General features: G+C 33.6%; 1 protein-coding gene across 27 annotated transcripts in view; it reads right to left on the bottom strand.

Annotated features, from left to right (window-relative positions):
* The window catches only part of SSBP2 (single stranded DNA binding protein 2), a 329,142-nt gene that overhangs the window by 65,043 nt on the left and 249,770 nt on the right, over positions 1-14,329 (bottom strand). For all 27 annotated transcript variants that reach the window (XR_013418085.1, XR_013418084.1, NM_001260682.1 and 24 more), the window contains 1 exon segment: positions 3,341-3,400. Coding sequence is in view for 25 of the 27 variants with exons in the window: in NM_001260682.1 (NP_001247611.1) it covers positions 3,341-3,400 (60 nt within the window). In the remaining 2 variants the exon portion in view is untranslated.

The raw sequence follows: 14,329 nt of genomic DNA on the forward strand, positions 1-14,329 counted from the left end.
TTAAATTATTTTTGGTGTCACTCATATGATTAACATTATCTGTATTTCTGGCTGTCTTGAATTCCTCAAGATAGTGTTGAATGAGTACTGTGAATTTTTCTGATTGGATATTTTATCCATGAGAAGGATAAAGACTTGCTCTGTTCCAGGTTATAGATGCTTCAATACCAAAGACCCGTTCTGCGAGTTGAACCAATTCCAATGTAAAATGTATAGTCAAATATATTTTGTAGATTTAACTTGTATGTTTCATGTTTTGTCACATATATTTATCCTCTGCTACAATGCACAGTTTTGTAAGTTTATTTTCCTTTCATCATTTTAGACATTATTACCCCTTTCTATATTTTTACAACATAATGACATTATACCATATTCCAATACATGGTACTATACATGTACAAAGAATATACACCCTTATGGATTTAATCCAGAACTATAAACATGGTTTCAGGGGAACTCAAATTTAAATCTGTAGTCTAATCATTAGTAATTACAAGTTGAGTAAAATCGGTTTATTAAAGAGATGTCTTTTACATATACAAAATGATTAGTCAACACTACTGAAGAGGTTACTATTTCTGTTTCCTTAGATACAAACTCTTAATAAAGCATAATTTCATTAGTTTACGACCCATTAACATGAAAACCAAATGAAAAAATAAACACAGTTGTGGATTTTAAAATTTTATTATTTGTTTATTTTTTAGAGACCAGGTCTTCCTATGTTGCCCAGGCTGATCGCAACCTCCTGGGCTCAGGTGATTCTCCTGCTTCAGCCTCCTGAAGTGCTGGGATTACAGATGTGAGCTACCATGCCTGGCCACATTTGTGTTTTTATCTACATCATTCCAATTAGTCACCAAAAATAGTTTTGCCCATTCTACCTTAATGACTACATAACAAAATTGAGAAACCGTGTTTTATGCTTGAAAAGCTCATGTTCCTAACTAAGTTAAACATTTCCTAAAACAATATTATTTATATTATTAACACAACTCTTTTTTTAAAAAATAGGATAAATTATTATAAGTTTGGATGATAGCTGTTTGAATTAATGAAGCTTAACTAAATCTGTATGTACGTGTGTACATTGGAGTGGTGGTGGGAATGGACAAAAAGAATCCCTGAAAGAAGAGTACAATTGTTTTAAAATACATTTTGGTAAAGACTGCTTACAATTCTTGAGGAAAGAGAGCCTATATAAAAACTTTCTATTATCTTTGACTTTTTTCTTTTTTTTTTTTGAGACGGAGTCTCGCTCTGTCGCCCAGGCTGGAGTGCAGTGGCCGGATCTCAGCTCACTGCAAGCTCCGCCTCCCAGGTTCACGCCATTCTCCTGCCTCAGCCTCCCGAGTAGCTGGGACTACAGGCGCCCGGCTAGTTTTTTGTATTTTTAGTAGAGACGGGGTTTCACCATGTTAGCCAGGATGGTCTCTATCTCCTGACCTCGTGATCCACCTGCCTCGGCTTCCCAAAGTGCTGGGATTACAGGCGTGAGCCACCGCGCCTGGCCTATCTTTAACTTTTTAATTGTCTCTTTTAAAAACTCAAAGACATTAAATACCTGTTCTTAAAATTTGTCAACCTAGATTGGTTTACAATTTCACCGTCCCACCACCAACCTCATCCTGAAAGTGTTTATTTTGTTAGTCTCTACGGAACCTAGGATATGGAACCTAGGATAGTATCTTATTATATATGGCAGGCATTTCAATAACGTCACTTGAATGCAATTCTAATAATTTTGTCACATTTTCATCATTGATATATAATATATGAGGTCGAAAATTCTAATAACACACTTATACTACAATTTCACATTTTCCCAATTCAGATTTTTGGGAACTTCCTAGACTTATATAATATACAAAGCTATGGATGGAATGTCTAAAAAGCCATGAAGCCTCCAATAAGAGATGCACATTTCTTTAAAAAGAAATTTAAAAGACTCAGGCACCTATATAAGTAGATCTGACTGTCAATATATACAGGTTTACCCACAGAGAAAATAAAATTCCCATATGTTGTAACACTTGGCATCTGTGCACTTCCCTTTCCTATTTCATGCCATCTTCCCCTGGCCCGGCGTACTGAATGCAGATTCACTCTATAGGAGAAAAATGCTCCAGCTGCTAATGTGAGGAGGACTGCCAAGCACTGTCATCATGAGATGACCCAGCACTGCTTCCTACTGAAAGTTCTCCCCTGGGGGTGAATCTGGGTGCTGGCACTTTCTGCTGTGCACTACAAGCAGAGAGCACCAGCAGATTGAGACACCTCAAAGACAGCATAATTTCAGTAAGAGTTAGGAGAGGAGAAGCAGAATTCTGCTGCCGTCAAGCAAATTAGTAATTTTAACTTTCTTGTTCCATTTTTGGTAGGGAAGAAAGTGGAAATGGAAACAGAATATGAATGAAAAAGAGAACTTACTGTAATAACAGGGTTTACTTTAAACATAGGATAAAGCTAGGTATACAAATAACAGAATCAGAGAAAGTGACAAGACAATTATCTTGACACAAGTATTCCATAGTGTTAAGCATTTAATTTCTTCTCGGGTTATATACATGCACAGTGCCTATATCCTAAAACTAAACTACAAACTCTTTGTGAGTAAAAATTGTATTTTATTCTCTTCAGTAAGTAAATACTTATGATATTTTTTAAAAAAAGCTATTTGAGAACAAAACATTATGAAATTTTAGAGCTCTTGTAGATTAAAATGTTGGAAGATTTTTATTGTTAAATATTTATTTATTAACAGATCTATCTCTTCCAGAAGCAGCTATTTGCTTAATCTGCCATTATAATTGGGTAAAATTTATATGAATGCTAGAGTCATGATATTGAAACTATATTATATGAAAGTAAACAAAAGTATGTTCATGGAAAATTTTATTGCCATTCTTTAAATGGGAGGATAATCAGCATTTACCAAAATTGTACAAGTTTTTAAAATTAGGTTCAAAGTGTAAGGTAGACTCCAAGAATGGGCAAACATTTTTCTATAAAGATCCAAATAGTAAATATTTTAGGGTTGCCGGCTACATATGGTCTCTGCCATGACCACTTAAATCTGTATTGTAGTGTAAAAGTAGTCACAGACAATACATAAATGGATCTGTGTGGATGTTTTCCAGTAAAACTTTATTTACAAAAAATAGCTAGCTTATGAGCTGTAGTTTGCCAACCCTTGAAGCAGATGATATATGACTAGAAATAGCATTAAATGGGACAGAAAAAGGAAAATTTTGTATTTTTATAGGATGATAAACATATGTGACATTTTCAAGATCTTTGATTCTTACAAAAAACTTAAATAGCACATAAATCTTACCTGATTAGGTATCCTCAATGGGGGCCTTGGACCTCCAGGGTACCGAGGTGACATAAAAGGCTATTGAAGTAAAACAAACAAATAAACAAAACAAAAAACAGTACAATGTAAAATACAGATCTGAAAATAAACTACTTAAAAATTTTAGAATTAATCAAATCACAAATCAATGTACTCTGGGCTGCTTTCAGTATAATAAATACTTTTAAGAAAAATTACCATCCCATTATTTATTTTGCAGATTATCTAGAAAATTTTCCAAAGAAAATGTAAAAACATAAAAGCTGCCTAAAGTAACTGTAGCAACATCTTTTAAAAATGTGAATTATTAAGGCAATAATATCTAGTGGCAAAATATAAGGTTAAGCAGCAGGTAATTTAATCTTGAAAAGGACCTCTGGATGCAGCTTACTGCCTATGTTATTAGGTTCTAAATAGATACTTCTGATTGAATTGTTTGGTTTCGTTATCAATTCCTTTAATAATTTTAAAATTGCCAAATTTCATCTTTTATATCTTTGTTTAAAATGATAAATAAATTTCTTTTCCAAGGGTCATCTGTAGTCAAAAAAGCTTTGGCTTTTCCTCATCATGGGTTTCTTATAGTTCAAAATGGACTCTATGGGTGTGGTAGCACACACCCACAGTCCCACCTACTGAGGAGGCTGAGGCCAAAGGACTGCTTGAGCTCAACAGTTAAGAGACTGTGGTGCATGATGAGCATGCCTGTAAATAGCCACTGCACTCCAGGCTGGGCAACACAGTAAGATTTCATTTCTTAAAAAAAAAAAAAAAATTGGCTACAAATTTTAAAGTTGAAATTTCTTTGCATATTTTGACCCTAGTTGATTATGAAGTGTATATTTTTAACACAAGAAAAAAAATGGTCTTATATTAAAAGTCAAGTTAATTTATGTTGCTGGATGAGTCAGAGGCTCCTAAGATGTACTGAATCTGTCAGTCTGGAAATTGTCTGAAAAGTACCCTAAAAGCAACATTGTAGTGAAATGCTTAGGTAAAAAGAGACCATTTTGATCATCCAGACTTAGGCACCAAAATTTTATAAGTTTATTAAATTATTTAAAATTTGATTTATTTTTCTAGAAACAACAGAAAGATTATAATTTTAATTATGTCTCAACATATAATTACTTAAATGTAAGATGTTCCTTACATGTAATATAAGCAAATATCAAATCTAAAGGGTTGAGTGTTATTAAGATATTAAGAATGAATTAATATGAATTAAGAATATATAGCAAGTAGACAAAGATTTGGGGAAATCACATTTATAGTGCATTACAGAATTAAATCCTACATGTAGAATGTATTTTCTACAAATATTTTTAGAAATTAGGGTTGGAGGACATGGCTACTCATGTTTTCCAGAGCTGTTTTAAAAGGAGTCTCTAAAAAATAAAATCCTAATTAATGCTGTATAGATTTTTCCCATTGTATCTTTTGTGGAGTCTGACAAACCAACAAAAGGAACTTCACAATTAAGCGAGCAATTTTGCTTTTCGCTCACTGTGTTCTTATATGTAAATGTGCTCCCAGCAGTTCATTTTATATGGACAGAAACAGATTATTCAGGTAGTACTGTCACCTCCACCTGATAAAACTTAAGTAGATTTTCCAATTTTAACAAAGTTGATTTTTAAAATGTTTAGTTTTCACATATTTGATTAAAGTTGTCTCTATCATTTTAAACTGTACCATAAACTGGTAAGTTAGTTATGTACTGTCAACTAGAAGCTTATTTTAATATTCACACACTCTCTGTTATTTTCCCTTTCCTTTATAAATCACCTAATTTCACCTATGAAGCTGTCTTTTTAATTCTGGACTCCTTTAAAAAATTTAATAAATATTGTGTCATTGGTTTTGTAATGGCTCTTTCTTTTACAAAATGAGGTTTTATGACATAGTCATTAATTCAAAATATAGTATCAATTTAGTTTTTGAAACATGGAGACATAAAAATAGGTTGCTAATAATTTTTGTCTGTAATACAACCGCTCTGAAGTAGAATACAAGGTAAAATTATGTGAAAAATATTACTAAATACCAAATGTTGAGATATTTAGAAGTGCCTCACTTGAAATAGAACACTTGAGATTTGCATGTTGATCTGAACGTAAGAAGATGATATAGTGTTTATTTAATGGAATATGTGAAAGGAGAATTTTTTTTCCCCAAATGGATGGCATTGTGAATGAGTGTTTGTTAATGGAACTGTCTATACCTTCCCACCTGACTGAGGCCCTATGAAGGAGCTGCTGTGAGGAAGAGTCAGTGTATGTGCTAGCTGGGAACCTGCAGGTTACTACAAAATGAGATCGAGAGAAAAAGACAGACTCTGTTTTCAGTCAATTTATTGCTCTTACATGTCCTCCTTTAAGAAGTTCAAATTTGTATGTTTTTTTGGAGGCCAAAAAAAAAAAAGAAAACAGAAATAGAAAACCGCTTATAAACTCTAATCTTTACACAATTAAAGCACCAGAAGACAAAACAATCAGTTAATATAGCTAAAAACTACTACTTTTACCTGAAATATAAGATTACTATGGTTAAAGTATTTTTAATATAAAATTAGTGCTATTATAACATACAGCTTAGTATTCAGATTGATCCTTACCTTAAGTTATCTAGATAACCGCCTAAGTCCTCAACTGCCTAGTGAATTAGCTTGTATAGACACAGCAACAGAATCCAAAAGAGTCTGCATACTAGCAACTGAGAATAATCTGCACTAATATCTGTACTTCACTATTCAGAAGTCAATTTGCTTTCAAATGAAATTCAAAATGTTAACCCCAATTTTAATTATTTTATGGTAAAATGCTAATCTGTCTAAGAGATTATGCTAATATAAATTATATCTATTGACAGACATGTCAGTATTCCCTGCTTTAGCAATCTGAGAAGAACAGGTTCTTCAAGAGTCTTTGGGCTGGGCGAGGTGGCTCATGCCTGTAATCCCAGCACTTTGGGAGGCCAAGGTGGGCAGATAACTTGAGGCCAGGAGTTTGAGACCAGCCTGGCCAACATGATGAAACCCTATCTCTACTAAAAATACAAAAAATTAGCTGGGCTTGGTGGCACGTGCCTGTAATCCCAGCTACTTGGGAGGCTGACGGAGGAGAATTGCTTGAACCCAGAAGGCAGAGGTTGCAGTGAGCCAAGATCGCACCACTGCACTTCAGCCTGGGTGATAGAGCAAGACTCTTTCTCAAAACAAAACAAAACAAAACAAAAAAATAGGCAGAAAAGAGTCTTTGGCTCTTAAAATGTGTTTACTCTTTATGTTTGGGGCAACATTCTTTTTCCTTTTTTTTTTTTTAAGTTTGAGTAACGAATACTTGTCTGAAGGTATCATGATGGTGAATCAGTGTTTTAACTGGAAAAAAGCCTTCCCCAGAAAGGATTATTTGTAACATGTGTGGAAATAACATTTGACTGGGAGTCAAATACCTGGGTTTTAGTTTCGGTACCTGTATTAATTAGCAGTGTCCCTGAGCTAATCATCTTTCAGGGCTTTAGTTTTCTCAACCTTAAAATGAGAGAGTTAAACCAGGTGATGTCTAAAGTCCCTTTGAAAATAAGGGACCCATGATTCTGTGTTACTTATTTTTAGTATTACATTTAAATACAAAGATTAGTATAATGTAGATAGCTATAAATATTTGAAGTGTGTGTGGGTGAGGCAGGGAGTAGGGATAAAGGCATATGTTCCTAAGGCACAAACCATTTTCATCAAGGTGCTGAAGAAAATTATTACCATGCTTCATAGAGAAAAAGAAAAACTTAAAGATTAAATACCCCAAAACACAACAGTGCTCTTTGTTGTGTCAGATTAAAGGTCAATTAGGAGAATAAAAAAGCTACACTTATCAATGAGAAAGTATGGTAGAAATTTGTTCATTCCAAAACAACATATATATATGTTTGAATGAACAAAACATATAGATAGATAGATAGATAGATAGATAGATAGATAGATAGATAGGATTGATTGATTAACAGAGTCTTGCTCCATTGTCCATGCTGGAGTGCAGTGCCATGATCATGGCTCCCTGCAGCCTCAACCTCCCAGGCTCAAGTAATCCTCCCACCTCAGCCTCCTGAGTAGCTGGGACTACAGGTGTGGTACACAACACCACACCTGGGTATTAAAAAAAAAAAAAATTGTAGGCCGGGCATGGTGACGCACGCCACGGGCAGATCATGAGGTCAGGAGTTCACACCTGGGTATTAGAAAAAAAAAATTACTGGCCGGGCATGGTGACTCACGCCATGGGCAGATCATGAGGTCAGGAGTTCAAGACCATCCTGGCCAACATAGTGAAACCCCGTCTCTAGTAAAAAATTCAAAAAATCAGCCAGGTGTGGTGGCACATGCCTGTAGTCCCAGATACTTGGGAGGCTGAGGCAGGAGAATTGCTTGAACCTGGGAGGCAGTGGTTGCAGTGAGCCAAGACAACGCCATTGCATTCCAAGTCTGGGTGACAGGGTGAGACTCCGTCTCAAAAAAAAAAAAAAAATGTAGAGATGGGGTCTCACTCTGTTGCTCAGGCTGGTCTGAAACTCCTGGGCTCAAGTGATTCTCCTGCCTTGACCTCCTAAAGTGCTGGAATTACACATATGAACCGTTATGTCCTGCTCATTAAATATTTATTAAACACCCACAAAGGCACTGTTCTAAGTGGCTAGATATATCAGTGAACAAGGCAGATAAAAATGACTGCCCTCTGATTAGGATTTTTCAAGATTCATAGTCTTATAATTAATAGGAAACAATTTTCTATAAAAATTGTTTTCTACATCAGTCCACTAATCTGAGACAAATAGAATGTTCTCCTCACCAAATGGCGAGATTCAATGAAAACCCAGGGAAAATAATATTTCAATCTGGTGTCTTTCCTCAAAAGTCATATTACATCATCCCTATTTGATAGAACATGTAGTGCTATGAATACTGAAGATCAAGGCTATGCTTTTAAAAAAGTTTCAAAATTAGGAAAAACTCATAAGGTAAGCTTATTTACTTATAAGATAAATTGGGTAGCATAGTTAGTACTCTGACATATGGAAACTACATTTATAGGTATAAATTCTCATTTCTACATGTTCTAGTGATCTGTGTATGCTATGGACTGAATGTTTATGTCTCCATAAAGTTCATATGTTGAAATCCTAATCTCCAATGTGATGGCATCTGGAGGTGGGATCTTTGAGAGGTAATTAAGTCATGAGGGTAGAGCCTTCATGAATGGGATTAGCACCCCTATAAAAAGAGGCACAAGAGAGATGATCTCTTTCTTTCCGCCATGTGAGCATTATGGCCATCTGCCAGCCAGGAGGAAGGTCCTCTCCAGGAGTCAAATTGGCTGGCACCTTGATCTTAGACTTCCCAGCCTTTGGAACTCCAAAGAATACATTTCTGTTGATTAAACTTCCCCATCTATGGCATTTTATTATAGCAGCCCAAACTAAAACAGTCTAAAATAAACAGAAAAACCCAAAGTAGAAGAAATAAAAGTATATACAAGCCAAGAAAATCAATAAATATTTGGTGACAAAATGAAAAAAAATTCTCCAGTAGAAACACAAACCAAATGTTCAGAACAGCTCATTTCCTCCAAGTAGTCTTTTGGAGAAAAAATTACACCACTTAGAATCATAATTTACTTCAGAATGAATGCCATTATGTTTTAAATAATTATTTTTCTATTACATCAAGAATCATTCATGGAATTTTAGACTTCTATTTTCCTAAAAGAGAGATTTTCCTTTATTTCTTGTCCTTTCTGCTAGCACAAAAGCAGTAGTTTCCCCTCCCCTTATTTTGAACTTTCATTAGCCCTTAGCTTTTTATCTCAATTCCCTAAGAATTAGAAGGAACCAGCTCTTTCTCATCCTCATATTAGTTAAAGGTAGATCCCTCAGTCCAAATCTTTTCCTTCTGAAGGTCCCAGACCCCTTAATGAAACTGTTTTATAAATTATTTACCTGAAATTAATGGTGATACAAACTATTTTAAGCCCTAACTTCTTTTTAGATATATATGATAAAACTGTACATCTTAAATGACACATTGCTCAAATGTTAATTTTGTTAATATCTTCTAACACTGTCAATAGAATCTAAAAATCTCATATAAATATGATTCTCCAACACCAGAATTATATTCTTTATTCCTTGAGATTACACTGTACTCTCCTTTCTCTGCCAAGTAAATTAATTCCCCAAGGGCCAGTTTTGAAATACCCCTTTCTCTTTAAAGAATTTCTATAGGCTCCATTTCCCCTATTTCCTCAGCACTTTATACCACTTATCATAGAGGATTTAGTACACTGTGGTATAACATATACTCCGATATGAAGGAACTCCACTTTAGAGGAAAGAATACAAAATACTATCAGAGCAACAACTATCTTAATGTCAAGATAATTAATTCTTAAAATAAGACCAGTATTTCTTAGAATACCTAAAATTGATGTAGCAATATATAAATCACCTTATATCTCATTATATCTTACGTTATATCTCATTATATCTCACCTTGTATCTCATTATATCTCATCTTGGCTTTAAAAGTTCTTTAAATCTTAGTCTTTCAGTATAAATTAATAATAAAGAAAATTAAAAATCATTAAAAAGTAAAAAAAACCCTCTAAAATGTCAATCGCTAAGCATTTTCTATATTCTATCTTTTATTTTATGAGCACAATTTGGAACAATCAATGATGAAGAAAAGAATAACACTAATTTCCTTAGAATGAACAAATTAACATTTAAGACAGCTTACACATCAGAAAACTTAGAAGTCCGAGGTACAATTCTAAAGCACACAATTATACAGGACTTAACTAATTTAAAGTAACTTTGGACTTTTTTGAGGATAAAATTATTCATGTGAAATTAGCTTCTAAATTTGAAAACCTAGAAGTTTTAAAACTTTTTTTTTTTTTTTTTTTTTTTTTTGAGAGATGGAGTCTCACTCTGTCACCCAGGCTGAAGTGCAGTGGCACAATCTCAGTCACTGCAACCTCCGCCTCCTGAGTTCAAGCAATTCTCCTGCCTCAGTCTCCCGAGTAGTTGGGACTACAGGTATGTGCCACCACACCCAGTTAATTTTTGTAATTTTAGTAGAGACAAGGTTTCACCATGTTGGCCAGGCTGGTCTTGAACTCCTAACCTTAGGTGATCCACCTGCCTAGGCCTCCCAAAATACTGGGATTACAGGTGTGAGCCACAGCACCTGGCCAAAACTTTTTAAATGACTGTAAGAAATATATAATTACTAGGTTTAAGAAAATATAAACTTACAAAACAATTTAGCAAGTGACCATTTACTTAACAAAACACTTCTTCACAAAGTTACTCATTTGAAGTTTTGCAAGTTCTGTGTTATACATATATAATAAAATATTATTTATGCAATTTTATTTGAATATGCCTTTTAGAAACATGTTCAAGAAAGAAGTTTAACTTTTTAAAGTTTACTAGATCATCCTCCTGATTTTATGTAAAAGAAAACCGAAGACCAAATTTCTTAACCACCATTTTAGTCTTTTCTTTATAACGCCCTGCTATACGAATACCTTTAGAATAATGGCAGGTACACACTTAGGTACCAGGTGCATTTTAAGGTCAGTTGGTCCTAAGAAGTATGTGGTACATAAATAAATTGCTTGATCTGGCACTTTCAGTCCCCCAGCAACTGTGCAACCATTTATTAAATACTTAATGTGGAATTCTTTAGTTACCACTCAAACACGAAAGGAGAAAAAGTAGTGGCATTTCAGGAAAGCAAGCTAATTTGCACATAAAGCACTAACTAGCATATGCTCTTGATTCACCAGACTAAAAAGAAATGTAACAACTGAAATAAAATAAATTTCAAAAGCTCTCTCTTTTCTTGAACATTTTTGGTGGAGTTTTGACAATATATGTAGTCTTTAGTCCACTTATTTGTGTTTTTGAGGGAATAGTAGAGGATGAGTAGAGAATGGTGGTAAATGGGTACGATATTAAGTATTATCATTATAACAAAGCTGTTCATTATAATGTGGTTCATGAAGAATGGAAGAAAGCAGCTAGCACACTCGAAGAGAGAATGTATGAAGCAAATGTTCAGTAAACATTTGGTTGGTTCAGTAGCTGGCCCATTGACCAAGCGATCAACAACCCTAATGGAAGACTAAAAGCCTGCAAAAGGTATAATAAAGCTTGGTCCTCCTGTATAAAATCTCACCTGACCAATTTATTTGTCTTGTTAAAAACAGGCAGTATCTGTTGATGTGGTAAAGAGTAAATCAGACTATTGGTATAACATATCTGGTTGTCTAATGAGAAAATGTTTATAAAATATGTCTAGAGGAGGAAATCCTGCTCGCTTAACTAGGATAAATTATATCTTCAAGAGGTCCTAGTAAGAGTAAGTAAAAAACAAAGAGCTGGGGACCCAAATATCCATACTAACAATATACAAGAGAACTTACAATTTAGATGACTAATAAGGCCCTTCATTCTCTCCTGCTTTCAGGTTTCTCTCATTGTTTCTGGGGTGACAGGGTTGAAAATAATGAGTCTTAGGTAGTTTTACAGAATAGCAGTATTTAGTAACCATGATTTAGAACAAAAGGATATCAGGTTAATTTATATACAATTTTGTAAGAAAAGTGTGGTAACTTATTGATCTTTTTCTGAAGCATACACCAGTCACAAGAACTGCTAACAATTCTATAGAGCAGTTTGCTTCTCAGGTGTGTCTTATATAAGGCCATGTTTATACGTGGGATCCTAACGTTTTAGGTTGAAATATATTTTAAAAATTATAATCTTCAGGTCTGAGAAACAACATATTTTAGTTGAAATATTTTCTTTCCATTAAGAAAAGGCTCAGCATTTGAGTAAAAACATAAAACATTCTGCTTTCTTAATATCATATTGTCTTTAGCACATAACCATCTTTACATTAAAAACCTGTAAGTAAATGGTTATTTGCAAAAAGTAATTTTCTTCCCTCAACATTTAGGTAAAAACACAAGGTATAAAGTGAAATACAGCCTGGAAAAATATGGGTTATCTTCAGTAATTATATTAACTACATAAACACCAAATCTATCTTACGTGGACTTGTGTAAACATGGCTTTAGACAGATTTAATCTTTCCTCTGGTATTTTCTATGCACTGGTTTGAAACAGTGTTGAATTCTGTTGAAGACAGAATTCCAGGACATAAAAATTATTCTAGAATCTAAAACATAATTTTAGAAAATGATAAAAATGACTGTAAAATTATTTATTCATAGTTCTGCAAAAGTAATAAAAATACATTTGCTATAAGATTTAACCAAAAGCATAAACATTCTTTAAAAAAGTAGTACTTATTATTCATGATGTACCCTTTTTTAGTTACATTATCTTTACCGTATATGATTTTCTCTGTATAGATTTCTATTCTGTATGTTGCCATTCTATATTTTACTTACAAGCAAATCATTTTTTAAACTTATATGTGTTAACTCTCTTGAAGTCATATGCTATCAGTAAGTATTAAATAAACAATATTGAGAATATTACTTTGAAAAATCACTAGAGTATTGTGACATCCTTATTTCAGCCATCTTTCATTAAAGAATGTTCACATATTTTTAGTTTTATCCTTCCATGAGATACTTCATACATTTTCTGTAGAAAAGTAATGATGCATAAATTATACATCAAATGAATTTTGTCAAAGTTACTTTACAATTCATATATCTTAATTTGTTTAGTTTCCTTTCTGTTTTTCATGAACATCTCCATCAGACATTACTGACACTCCAGTGGATAAGACATTCCTGATTAACACATTTTAATTCCAACTAGTACTAAACTAATTTAGCTCACAAGATGACATACTTGTGCTGGCATATTCTGCTGATAAGCATAAGTATGCAGTTTATCTCCCATACATCTTAGATATTCTATCATCAACACTTAATTAAAATAACTCACATAAAATAACTGTAAAGCAATGACAGATTGTTCTCTTGATGTTATTTTGGCAAGGCTAACCCAACAGAGCAGAGTTACAAACAAGTGGATTCTTCTATATGGATTTAGTCTAAGCATCAATATTGGTCACTGACATTATGAGCCTTTTCAAGAAGATGAGACTTTTTCTCAAGCCTTCATTACTATGTACTCATTTGATAAAGGTGTGTAGCAACAGAGAATGGGATTGTGAATGGGAGACTAAGCTGTCTGCTGGTCTAATAAACTGTGAATGGTTTAATAATATTCTGTAACAATTTTAAATAGTTTGTTTAAATCCATTTATATTCAGAAAAATTCGGTGTGAGGCAAGTATCTGGAGTTACTGTGCTCCTGTGCTGCCTCCTACTACTGATTAAAATGACAGTGATAGATTAACCGATATTTTAAAAAATACCAGTTTGGGTAAGAAAATAAGGATTTGAGATTTATAACTTAGGATAAAATATCAGGCTGACTTAATCAAAAAGAGGCTAAAACAATAATTTTTAAAAATCACCTTAACTTTTCATTAAAGAATGCAAAATTATTCCTCTTGTCTCCCTTTTCCCTACTTTATATTCCTACTTTCATGTAAACTTGCTCTAGATGAAGTATGGAAGATAGATACTTCAATTTATTTAAATATATCACTGCGAAAAGCACAGCATTTTGTTCCTAAGCTTCTGATATCTTGATATGCTTGAGAAGTTTCTACTGATTCAGTGGTAGTCCTTTCAAATTCCCACGCAGAGATAACAGCATTTGTTATAGAAACTGGCCTATGGGCTTGGTCTTCTGATATAACTGGCTGGTTATATATATGTTTTTACTTATTTAGGAATGAAAAAATACTCTCACATTCATTTGGTTACTTACAGACATGACGTTTATACTTAAAGCCACTCAACTCATATCTGAACTATGTAACACGGTATTTCTATAAAACAGATTTTTTTTTTT

This window comes from Macaca mulatta, chromosome 6 (assembly GCF_049350105.2).
Source record: "Macaca mulatta isolate MMU2019108-1 chromosome 6, T2T-MMU8v2.0, whole genome shotgun sequence".
NCBI lineage: Eukaryota > Metazoa > Chordata > Mammalia > Primates > Cercopithecidae > Macaca > Macaca mulatta.